The sequence below is a fragment of the Dermacentor silvarum genome, chromosome 4 (assembly GCF_013339745.2).
Source record: "Dermacentor silvarum isolate Dsil-2018 chromosome 4, BIME_Dsil_1.4, whole genome shotgun sequence".
NCBI lineage: Eukaryota > Metazoa > Arthropoda > Arachnida > Ixodida > Ixodidae > Dermacentor > Dermacentor silvarum.
Genome location: NC_051157.2, coordinates 177,448,304 through 177,461,086, shown reverse-complemented (window position 1 = coordinate 177,461,086; position 12,783 = coordinate 177,448,304). Strand labels below are relative to the sequence as shown.

Here is a 12,783-nt window from a genome sequence, read left to right as displayed (position 1 = left end):
AGTTTCGGTTCATAAGCCCACACAGAGCCTTGGAGCAGACTTCTCCTGTTAATTGTTGCGTCCAACTTATTGTGGTTCCAACTGACCGCCGCTGTCACGCTGTCGAGATTGTCGACGTCTCTCGCATAAAGCCTTTCAGAAGGTGTTCGCCGTCCCTTTAAGTTGCGCCCATGCTACCCGCTCGCACGCGGGAGAAATTAGAGTGGCCATTTCTTAGTTACTTCTTTGTTGGCCGCACGTGTTCATCGTCTCATGGGCTTCTTCGTCTTCATCGATTGTGGGACTCATCTTGAGATTGATCTGCGCCTTGAGTGTGATCGGTCTGCCGCGTCTTTGGAGCGTATTAAAGGTCGTGTGAACGCGATGTCACAATATATATATATATACAACCTTCGTTGTCCTTCGCGTTTACTCTTCACCTCTTGCCACATATTGAATGGTCGTTTTGCATCCCTTTTCTCCTGTGACCACTGCCAAGCCCGTCTATAAATAAAAACGTCGCAGTTTCACCTGAAAGGCGAAGCATCAATTGCGATAGCAAACTTGTACAGAGCTATACGGAGTAATGATATTAGCTTTATCAGCTGTATAAACTTGGACATGCAGCAGCATCGGCAACACGCAGAACTGTTGTCGACGCCATCGGCGTTTTGCCCGCGTTCGCTCAAAATGCGTGCGGCGTTGGTGACTGTTGCCGGAGCCTCTGATATAAATAGGCACTGCCTGCCGCAGCTAAACGTCGCCTCCCTTCCCTCCCCCTCCCCCACAGCCTCTCGCTCGTCGGAAGAAGGCGCGTTTGCTCTACATACATGGTGATTGTGAAGGAGAACTAGAGACGCCTACTTCTGCAGCCCTTAAGCGAGCACGGCGCAGAACGCGCGTTTGTTCTCCGCCGTGCGTTCACTCCCCGTGAAAGACGCGCCCCTCGCGCCCTTTCACTCGCACATACAGCGTTCGGCGCGCGGCGACGATTTCTTCTCCGAATGACGTCATACGGAACCTCACGGCGACGGCGACGACAGAAATCTGCTTTTGAGTGTCCATATAATTGCTATCGCAATAAAAACCCCGCAGATCCCACGCCTTGTGGGAATCGATGTTATGCAAAGCAATGGGCGGTCAGCTATACCAAGTTAACGAAATGACCATGAGGGCACCATGACGTAGGTGGCTGTTTCATGACCTACATGAAACGCATGTCATGACATTCATGTCATGAGTCCTCAGGAGTCCGTTTAGCTATGCCAAAGAAGCCTTAAGGCGAAAGCCTTAGTCACGCTCATGACTATGACTTCGACCAACAACCTGCAGCCTTTTCCTTCACTTAGTACCACATCCCAACCCATTCCATTGTTTTTTGAGTATAAATTTTTGTTTGCCGAGTCATTGTCATTTTTACTGAGTCATGCTCATGACTATGACTTCTACCATCATCGTGTAGTGTTTCCTTCACTTAGTGCCCACGTCTGAACCCATACCAGTGATTTTTGAGTGTTAATCTTTTTTTCACCGAGTCATTCTCATTTCTGTTGAGTCATGCCTTCTACTATGCCTTCTACTATAAACCTTTAGCCTTTTCCTTCACTGAGTGCCCACGTCCAAAACTATTTCAGCAATTTTTGAGTATAATGTTTGTTCGCCGAGTCATTGTCATTTTTACTGAGTCATGCTCATGACCACGACTTCTACCATCATCGTGTAGTGTTTCCTTCACTTAGTGCCCACGTCTGAACCCATACCAGTGATTTTTGAGTGTTAATCTTTTTTTTTCACTGAGTCATTGTCATTTCTGTTGAGTCATGCCTTCTCCTATGCCTTCTACTATAAACCTTTAGCCTTTTCCTTCACTGAGTGCCCACGTCCGAAACTATTTCAGCGAATTTTTGAGCGTTAATGATTTTCCACTTAGTCACTGTCATTTTTTGTTGAGTCATGCTCATGACTATGCCTTCTACCATCATCCTTTAGTGTTTCCCTAACTTAGTACCCACTTCAGAACCCATTTCAGTGGCTTTTGAATGCTAGTCTTTTTTCGCTGAGTCATCGTCATTTTTGTTGAGTCATGCTCATGACTATGGCTTCTACCACCATCCCTTAGTGTTTCCTTCACTTAGTACCCACGTCAGAACCCATATCAATAGTTTTTGAGTGTTAATCTTTTCTCGCTGAGTCTGTCATTTTTGCTGAGTCATGCTCATGACTATGACTTCTACCATCATTCCTTTAGTGTTTCCTTCACTTAGTACCCACGTCGGAACCCATTTCAGTGGCTTTTGAGTTTAAAATCTTTTTTTCGCTGAGTCATTGTCATTTTTGCAGAGTCATGCTCATGACTATGACTTCTGCCATCATCCTTTAGTATTTCCTTCAATGAGTACCCATGTCAGAACCCATTTCAGTAGTTTTTGAGTTTTTCTTTTCTTGCTGAGTCATTGTCATTTTTGCTGAGTCATGCTCCTGGCTATCACTTCTACCATTATCCTTTAGTGTTTCCTACACTTACTACCCACGTCAAAACCCATTTCGGTGGTTTTTGAGTGTGAATCTTTTTTCGCTGAGCCATTGTCATTTTTGCAGAGTCATGCTGATGACTATGACTTCTACCAGCATCATTTCGTGTTTCCTTCCCTTAGCACCCACCTCCGAACCTATTTCAGTGGTTTTTGAGTGTTAATCATTTTTCGCTTGGTAATTGTCATTTTAGGTGGCTGTTTCGTGACCTACATGACACGCATGTCATGAAATTCATACCACGCCTTATATATATGTTTGTCATATACTGTTGTCATACCATGCTAATTTTGGTAACTAGAAAGTTAGCGAAACGACCATGAGAGCACCAAGACGTAGGCCCTAGCTGTTTCATGACTTACATGACACACATGTCATGATATTCATGTTACAACCTAACATTTATGTTCGTCATACACTTTTGTCATACTATGCCGATTTTGGTAAACACAAAGTTAACGACACGACCATGACAGCACCAAGACGTAGGCGGGTAGATTGATAGATACTGTCAAAGTGGCAAATGTTCGCCAAGAAATGCTTCGCATTAAAAAAAATATCACAGCATATCCACGAGGTGAATGATGGTGAGGTGGGCGAAGCTCCGGAGGTTATGGGTGATACCGTTAATCCTCCGAGAAGTTCGCCCGATAAAATCATCATGCAAACACGTGAGGTACGGTGAAGAAAACTTTTATTGATATTTCAAGTTACCTTTATATATTACGCACTTGTGGTCGGAGAAGTACACAGCTAGGGGTTCGAGTACCGGTTTAAGGGGAATGCCATCTCCCCGCACCGCGGGATCCTGCCGACGAGTACGAGCCGCAGCGGCCATCCGCGCCCGCCGCTACGCATCGTCCATGCTCCACCAAAGATCCGACACGTACGGCGACGATCCAAGAAATGAGAGAGGCGCTCGCTCCCCGCGCATCCCCGCGCAGCGGCCAATCGGAGAGCAGCGGCACTTCCAGCGTCATCTAGCGTCGATTCACACAAGCGCCACATTGCACACAATTCTATTGCACCAACGCCATCTAGGTAATGAGACGAGAAATCGTGATGACGACACAGATTGTGTACAGCGCCATCTAGAATATCGTCCCTGAACTGCAGTTTGTATGTACTTCTATGAGACAGCGCCATCTATTGCATTACACGGGAGATATTGCCGTTTACTGCCGGGAGATACGCCGGACAGCGGAGACGTGACAAGGTTAGACGAAGAGGAGCTACGCCCCTAAAACGGACGACGCCATGGCTAAGGTGACCCTTCCAGAGACGCCCTACTTCCCGCACATCGGATGAGCGGTTGGCAGCGTTGAGGTTGTACGCAACTCGTCTAAGCAAGTTAAAGTTTGCCATGCCGAATATTTTATTGCCAATAAATCAGGCAAGATTCAGACTCGCATGAGAGAGCGAGCCAGTGCCGGTCTGTTCACTTTCGCTGTCTCCGTCTTCGGTAGAGAGTCCACGAAGTAAACGCCACCATATAGGTGTTTGGAAACGGCAAGGTTGGCTGCGAGATCGAAAAACAATGTTTATTGACAAAGCTGCCCTGAATATCAAATAAAGCATAATAAAACATAAGGGCCTTCAAAATGCGCGCTTTGGGCGAAGCCTGCAAGTGTGGCAGTTATCTCAATTGTTCAGTCCTCAACAAACCATCTAATGCGGTTCGTATCAGGGCAAATATTCGTATTCAAGCACGGCAGCACTAACGGCTGAGCCGGAGTCTGTCCTGTCAGAAACACTTTATTTAAAGTACACTGAGGAAGTTTGAGGTGGCCCGGAGGGGGCCACCTCTCACGCTCATTACAGAAGCCCATTGACGACCGCCGTAGTAATCTCTAATTTCTCGTCAGAAAGTGTTTGCTAGCGGGCCGTACCAGCTACAACCATTCATAGAAAAATTTTGCTGTTTTCTGACGGTGTCAGTGACCTGGCACCGAGTCGGCGAACGCGCACGCAATTGCAATATACCACCTGCGCCACCAAGTTTTCAATAATTTCTCAAAGCAAGAGAAGCAGCTTGTGCACATGCATTTACTTATGAAAGTGACGGGGTGATGAGATTTTGCCACAACTCTTTTATGATGCAGTTTGCTGCACCCTAATTAGTGGCTCGCGCGCCACAAAAAGTGTGATAGTGCCGCTGTCTGGTCAAGAGGCGCCGTCGCCTTCCTCATCTATTAGTTCTATAAGGATGCGTTTGAGCGCCAAGCTCAGGCTCTAGCCGTGCCCTCTAGAGAATAAATCAGTGGCTTCGGGTTGCTGGTCTGATGGGTCGCCTATGCTCTGCCTCGACAGCGCCAAACCCTTCAGCTATGTGACACCAGTTTGGTATCAATACTGGTGCTAAAGGAAACAATAGTAAATAAACTGTCATTGCTAATGCTGATCCTGTAGGCTCTTCTGGGAATTGTAAAGCTCGTGCTCCCGTGAGCACGCCCTGTGTATAACCACATGCAGCGGCCGTGGTATAACATAACCATCACCGTTATCATCATTATCAACGTACTTACGTATATCACAGGACAAAGCCTCTACTAATAGTCTCCAACTACCCTTTGTCTTGCGCCAGCTGACTCCGTCTTACGCCTTCAAATTTCATAATTTCATCACACTACTTAGTTCTCAGCCATCCTCGACTGCGCTTTTGCGATCATGAGGAGGAAGTTTACCGAGAAATATAAATCAGTTGGAGCGCATACGGCGGACATTACCACGTCATGACCGGAAGTTTACCTCTATCCTTGAAAAGGAAAGTGTAGTCATTGCATGCTGCCAGGACAAGTGCACGGGTTCAAGCGGAACCTTGAGACCACAAAACAGGATGGAAAGAGATATTATAAACGTCATAGAAACACAGCGGTGTGGATTGCAGAGCTACCGGGATTATAGCCGATATTTCTAGTTCACATTACGTAGGCGAAATACATTTGGGTAGACCATGTAATGCGTAGTGCACCTAATTGGTTCATTATGGTCATATATTTTATGCCTTGGTATTTACCACTTGGTAGACACTGACCTCCATGCACGAGAAACAGGAAACAAATTTGAAATGCATTGTAAGGCATCCCACGACACCTGCACCGATAACAGTATGTGGGTTCGTTCATTCCATAACGTTGCACCAAGATCTTTTCTTTACAAAACGAGGCATGCTCTTTAGAAAATACAAAGTACAGGAAGTCTGTGAAGCAGTAAGATAGCGAACCATCGAGCGAACTAAGTTTCGAGGTATCGTTTCCCAAAGTTTGCCGGCGTCCTAGCTAATTTTGAACTGCAATGAAAAAAAAACGGTGGTTGGTTTAGAAAGTTGAATAATAGGGCATTTTTACAGCAAGTTTCCCGGCTCATATCCAGAAGTCCTTGTGGATATGCCGAACCGACAAGCCGGTACCAGTGGATATGCCTTGTCAAGTCACCTGTTAGAATTCGTAAATTGCAATATGGACCATAAATAAATAATTTAAAAGTTAATTAGTGACACTTTCTTAATTAGTTGGTTATGCACTTCGATTTCTCCTACATGTAATAGGAGCCGCATTGAGTAATTCAGCTCATTTACTATAATTACGGTATTTTCCTCAGTTTATGTTTAAATGTTCTAGATGGCCTCGAAAAACCACCAGTCATTTATATAATCTTTTCGTCCACTTTCATGTCCCTTTTCTTCATTATGTTCTTCGTTACTATTTAAACAGCTAATTTTCATGATGCTCACCTTGGCTTCATTGACTGTTGGCTTGCCATGGTCATGATGATCATGAATAATAAAAATCGAGCCCCTCGGTAGCCCTTTTGCTCTCGTCCACACACACGCACACGATATATATATATATATATATATGCCCCTCGGTAGCCCTTTTGCTCTCGTCCACACACACGCACACGATATATATATATATATATATATATATATATATGAACTCAATTGATGGTAAATCGCCAACTGTTAATGTCATCCTCCACACTTAGGCACCATTCTGAACTCCACATGCCGACAATGACAGCCAGTACTTTCGACAGAATTTCTAACTACTTCTTAAAGACCCGTATTTCTTACGATCCACTCAGTCACCCCGTTTCACTTATATGTCTCGAAGGCACGTTTTTGCTAACAATTCGCATACTGTGTGCGTGCCCGCTGCGTAATATGGAAACACATGGCCGGTGTTACTTTCATGCTGCATTGTAGATTTTCACACAACATACTCGTATCATCACACGCGAGGCTCAAACCAGAAAAGGGTCGTTTTTAACGCGATAGCGGTATGGGCCCCGTTTCGCAGAAAATCCGGCGTAGGCGTCCGTGGCGGAGAAATACATCCCGAATCACGCAGGCCCTCCACAAGGTGCAAGGTTTTGGTGAACAAAAATTTCATTTCTCACATTAAAATCCTACCCGCCGGGGTGGCTCAGTCAGCTAAGGCGTTGCGCTGCTGAACACGAGGTCGCGGGATCGAATCCCGGCCTCGGCGGCCGCATTTCGATGGAGGCGAAATGCAAAAACGCCCGTGTGCTTGCGTTGTAGTGCACGTTAAAGAACCCCAGGTGGTCAAAATTAATCCGGAGCCCTCCACTACGGCGTGCCTCATAATCAGAACTGGTTTTGGCACCTAAAACCCCAGAAAGAAGAAGAAGAACATTAAAATCCGTCAGAAAAACTGTAAAGTACGACTTAACCACAACCTACAGACATGGTGGCGTCGGATTGTAATTTGAATGTACGAGAAAACATAAATTTGTTACGAGGAAACTCGAACACAAACCACTTTCCAGCATTTCTACCAGACCTACAGCTGCGCGCTCGGGTAGTTTACTTACGAAAATGATATCCAGATGGGCACTCGCATTCTCGGCAGGTCAATTAGGACTTCGCCTGCCTAATGCGTTTTGGACATGCGTGCGCGTCGGGGCAATAGCAAAGAAATAATAAAGTAATAATAAAGGTGCTAGGGCCTTCACATTTTAATATAACACGACCTATATTTCCCCTGAATAAACGTCTTCCCTGCAATGCATTTCTGTTTAAAAGTGAAGCCGACTTTAAGGGGAACGGTGTAAGCTTGATCCTTGTAAGCTGGCTTTCCCACGTTCTGCGTTGCAGTGGAAAGCCAGCTTACAACGGGGCCCGATAACGCTATCGCGTTGTACTCTTAAAGGCGAAGCTTAAGCGTCCTCCAATTTATGTCTACGTAAATATCTTACTTGCAACAGTTGTCCTTATCCGGCTAGCGAGAGTGGAGAAGTCTTGCTTTTTGCCTTCTTCAGTGAGGACGATAGCAGCAGCAGGAGCTTCTCCGTACTCGGAGTGTGGAAGGCCTACAACAGACACCTCGGCGATCTCTGCAACGTACTCACGGAGCAGCAGATCTTCCAGTTCAGCAGGAACAACTTGGTCGTCCATGCACTTGATCATTTGCTTGAGGCGTTCGCAGAAGTACAAACAGCCATCCTCGTCGTAGTATCCAGCGTCACCTGCAGAGCGCGTACGCACAGTATTAGCAGTACTTGAACAACGATGGCAGAATGTAGGATATGCAGGAAGCTGCGGGAGGTTTTTTTCTTTGTGTCCTCGGTAGCGCATCAGTCCTTTCTTAAGCTTAGGAAGTAAACTTGCCAATAGTTAACAGGTAAATAACTACATATATCAGCAGATCAGTAAGCACAAGAGATATGGCATACAAGGTAGTAATAAAATAGCTGCTACTGATAGGGCTCTGGTAATCCTGGTTCGCTCTGAATAAAGTTTGACCAGGACGTTGACATTTAAAATTTGTGTCTTTAATGGAGTAGATATGAAAGCGTCCAAGCAAACATGACCGACCGCCCGTGCTGTTCTTGACAGCTCAGGAATTGCTCGCTATCCACCTCGTTCGTCCTCTTACGCAAAATGTAAAGTCGATTCCCGCTTGCATCTTGCAATGTTTGCCGCTACGTTATAAAGACTTTCATTTATTGCTTACCAATACTGACAGCGGAAGAAAGGAGCCTGACTTCCAGAAGTGTCATTCTCAGGTACTTCGATGGAAAATTGGTTCTATATTTTTTTCAGTGCAATATATAGGACCAAACAGTACACCCAAATGGTGAATGGTGCTCTTGGATGCAAAGTCGACAGAAAAAATATCACTGATTACAAATGAGGGTAGTGCCGATGATGCTGCCGATAGAATTATTTCCAAATCGGTTGTTTAACCGGCTGCACATGCACGAGCAACACCACAGCATTGTCGAAATATGGGTTATATGACTGGTGCGTGCCTAACACAGTGTAAACTGTAACCTACGTGACTGCGACTAACATTATATATATATATATATATATATATATATATACATGTCTGATGCAATTTCCTACGTCTTTTTTATTAAGGCACACTGCGGTACTTGACTATGAGCACTCTGAATAGTTGTTGGAAACCGATGGCAAATACTTCAATTATTGCCGTTTTGTGCTTGTCACATTTGCGTAGCGGTCATATACACCACCGTTGTAATCATCCTGCGTTCAAAGCACCTGAAATACAACCTTCGAGTACGCAAGGATTACTAGATCTTTAGTGGGCAAGGACTTTGTGTAGAGCCGCAGCTATTGCCACACCCTCGACAGCCGTCAGAGAGACCAGGCGTTCCTGCCAGTCAGGCCAAGTAGCCCTCACACAGAGAGCACAAAGAACATAGCTGACGGAGCAGTCAGTCTGCTTCTCCTTTGACAGACCTATAAGTGTGCTCTTAAAGACGATTCCGTTAAGTCGAGGTCAAATACTCTAGAATAGGAGACTGCTCACTAAGATGGAATAGAGATTTTAGGTGCGAAGCACCTTATGCGCTCAGGCTGTCGGCGTCTTCTGTCGTCGTCGTCGTCACGGTAAAACACGAGCTCGCGAAGCACGTTATATGCTAGGGCTGTCGGCGTCTCCTGCCGTTTTCGTCACTGTAAGCAAGCGGCTCGCGCTCTGCAGGCGCTCGTGCCACTGCTCCCGCGTTCGTCGTCGTCTTTAACATATGGCGGCGTTGCCGCTCATAATTCCAGCGTAGAATTTCACTTCTGAATTCTGTCGTCGTAATGGGGAGGTCGCGTTTACGGGGTTATGAGCCATTGCTTCAGGCAGTATGAGCCCATTGGCGGGGCATCACTGCATGCTTCGCACCTCCCCAGGTTTCACGTTAGTGGAGCTGCATTTCGATCAATGGGTCATTTGACACTGGCGCATAAAATTTAATTCACCGCTCTAACGAAGCCTACGACTAAATCGTGCTAACGGTAATAACAAATTTTTAATGCAGTCACAGTGCGTTTATGGTGTAGGAAACAAACTCGAAGCTTCAGAAGACGTGTTTCTTTTACCTATCTCGAGCAGCGCAAGATTAAGGTCCAAAGCGTTTTCAGCGCTGCATAAATATGTGGATGGGGCCTGCCATATGTATACGCTGGTGATCGTCCTCGGGTGGCGAAGACTAATTCAGTTGTAGCAACTGAGTCAAGAGAGCCTGAGATACTCGAAGCAAGAAAAGGCATGGCTCATAGACACACATAGCATCTTACTTCGGCGCCTGCAAGGTCTCTCAAGCACAGCCGAAAATCTTTTGAGTGTATTGCATCTAAGTTCTTGTTGTGGCTGTCCGATGATTACATCGGACAGTCACAAACGTTTTGGTACCCAGATACCCACCTAAGATGAACATTTTCGCTTATGTTGGACAGTCTCATGCGCATGTGAGACTAGTCATTAGAATTTCAAAGGATCAACCTAGAAATACCGCACCATTAGTTACGCCGTGAATGATGGCTCCTTCATCACTCGAAGACTTTGCATGATACAATATAATACAGCTATAATTGAGAAATATGTGATTGAAATGTGGAACGTTGACCCTTGACACCTATTATTTTGAAACGGTCGATGATGGCTGAAACCGAAAGTCGGAAATATTCAAGACATCCATAAAAATAGCACGTGTCAAGCGACGTCAGCATACTCTGTCAAATCCCGCTTATATCAGTGCCGTCTATCCAGGAGAAAAGTTCAAAATAACAACGACTATTACTATGCGGTGCAAGTATATGGGACTAACAGTATAAGGGGACCCTAGTTACGCGGCCCGCAAATATGAGGCCCGTTTTATTAGCTCTAGAAGGAAACAGTAAGAAAACGGTGCTTACGAAGTCGCTCACCGTATAAATGGGATATACTTATGTTGTACAAAAATTTAAACTAACGAAGCTGACCACGCAGCCGGCTTGGTAAATCGGTAATTTTTATGTGGTAAGAAAGTTCAAAATAACAACGTTCTCTAAGCGGCCCAAACATATGCGGCCCGTAGTTCCAACGCCTCAGTAAAAAAAGTTTGACAACGCTTCCTCTATTATGATTTTTGACACAGTACAATTGCGCCATAGCGAGTACACCAGGCTTCCTGCATCTGCGCACGCTGGTATTTCACCGATTCTGCACAGAACATACAGCAGGATTTGAACCCAGGACCGCCGCGTGGCAGACGACCACCTCTAAGCACTACACCACAAACGCGTATTCTTTCTTTTAAATGCCATTTATTGCAGCGAGTTAATATTGTATGTATACCATAAACGCGTGCATGTGAGACGAGTGCTTGTGAGATTATTTTAGTTTATTTATGTGTCTACGGATTGTCATTTATATTTGCAATGACCGTGGATATTAAGCAGACACATATGGAGCAGAATTTGTTTTTTCGCTGGAAGTGGCTTTTTTTGTTTACGTGTGTGTGCAACCGGCAACAGTTGCGTGTTCTGCAAATATACATAGATTGATGTTGGCATGCACACATCACATTTAGTGCCACAATCTGGTTGTGCAATGGTCACGGTGTTGGACTGCTCAGCGCTCAATTCTTTCATTTTTTCCCGTCGTAAGGCTGCCGCAATTCGGTAAAAAAGCGAAATGTAAACATCTATGTTTGCTGTTTGTGTCTGCCCGTTAAGAGCCCCAGTTGGGAGTCTTGAGTGATGTCTTTGAATGTGCGAATTCTAGTTCGGGATGTTAAACCCAAGAAATGAAATTTTTTTCAACTATTGCTGCGAGAGCTCTTTAAACATGGACAATACTGACACTTGCATACTTTTTTTTAATTCTTGTGTTTTTTGGCCTTGTGATATATCTTGAATCGGGTCACATGAAAATATAGTATCCAGGGTTCTGCGTGTGGTCCAAGGTAGTGGTGGTGGCTACAGGATGGGTTATCCTGGCAGACCTGGCTGCCGCTTGCTCCGCCTCCAAGCGCGAGGGAAGGTGTCAATACTTCATGCAGTGGCGTTCATCATGGCTCATGGATTGATTGTAATGCTGCAGCACAATGTCCGAATAGCAACAATAACAACAGCAAAACGTTTCATGTTAAAGTATGCGCGAACACACCTCATTCGTACGGCGGCATGAACCTAAATCACCATCTCACACTGTTATGCCTGCATGGGTCGTCTGGCCGCCGTATTCGGGGACTTATTTGCCTGTGTTTACGTTAGCTGCTCTACATGCGGTAAGTAGCGTAGGGACTACTGATGTCTGCTGCAGGTAGCAATTCAGAATGGATCAGTCCCTGTTTGTTCCTCATGTGCACTCATCACACACGACCACTGAACTTACAGGAGCGAGCTCTTTGCACAAGAAACAACATTTCAATCATACGCACTCTCGTATTTTTAAGCAAAGTTATTTTTGCCTACACTCCCGGGTTTTATGTAGCTGCTGGCTGCTGTCGAGGCGGTCGCCATGCTGAGGATGTATATGTGGATATGTGTACGAAGTTTATATGTGCGCTGAATGATAATGACAGCAAACGGGCGTATATCACCCGTGCATACTGATCGACAAAGTAGGACGTATAGGTGTACCTCTGTTCTAATAATGAATAAAATAGGTTCCATGCGTGTAAAACCGGAACGTATAACGTCGGCTCATAGGTATCCCTAGAGGACCCAGATTTCGTAATGGATTAGTGCATTATATTCAACCAATTCTTCGATGTAAATGAAATTTGATGTAACTATTTGGCATGTACCCATGGCGTATTCTTGCTCAATCATACAGAATGGGTATGTGCTATACCGTGGCACAAGTGGTACAAAATTTATTATTGCTGCAAGGTCTGTGTTGTGCTTCTTCCTACATAAGTCTGTCGTCACTATTCTTCATTCGACAAACGTCATACATCGCCTTCATCCTCCTAACATCGCCACATAGACACCTCACACTGTACCCTCTCGATTTAGTGCTT

General features: G+C 45.2%; 1 protein-coding gene across 1 annotated transcript in view; it reads right to left on the bottom strand.

The window, feature by feature from the left end:
- Positions 1 to 3,869: 3,869 nt before the first annotated feature.
- Positions 3,870 to 12,783, bottom strand: part of LOC119449064 (luciferin 4-monooxygenase-like) — a 94,218-nt gene continuing 85,304 nt past the window's right edge. The window contains exons 9-10 of the mRNA XM_049666234.1: positions 7,732 to 8,001; positions 3,870 to 4,030 (exon numbers count right to left, since the gene is read on the bottom strand). Of these exons, the coding sequence (XP_049522191.1) occupies positions 3,912 to 4,030; positions 7,732 to 8,001 (389 nt within the window). The 3' untranslated portion in view covers positions 3,870 to 3,911. The remainder of the gene's footprint in view (positions 4,031 to 7,731; positions 8,002 to 12,783) is intronic.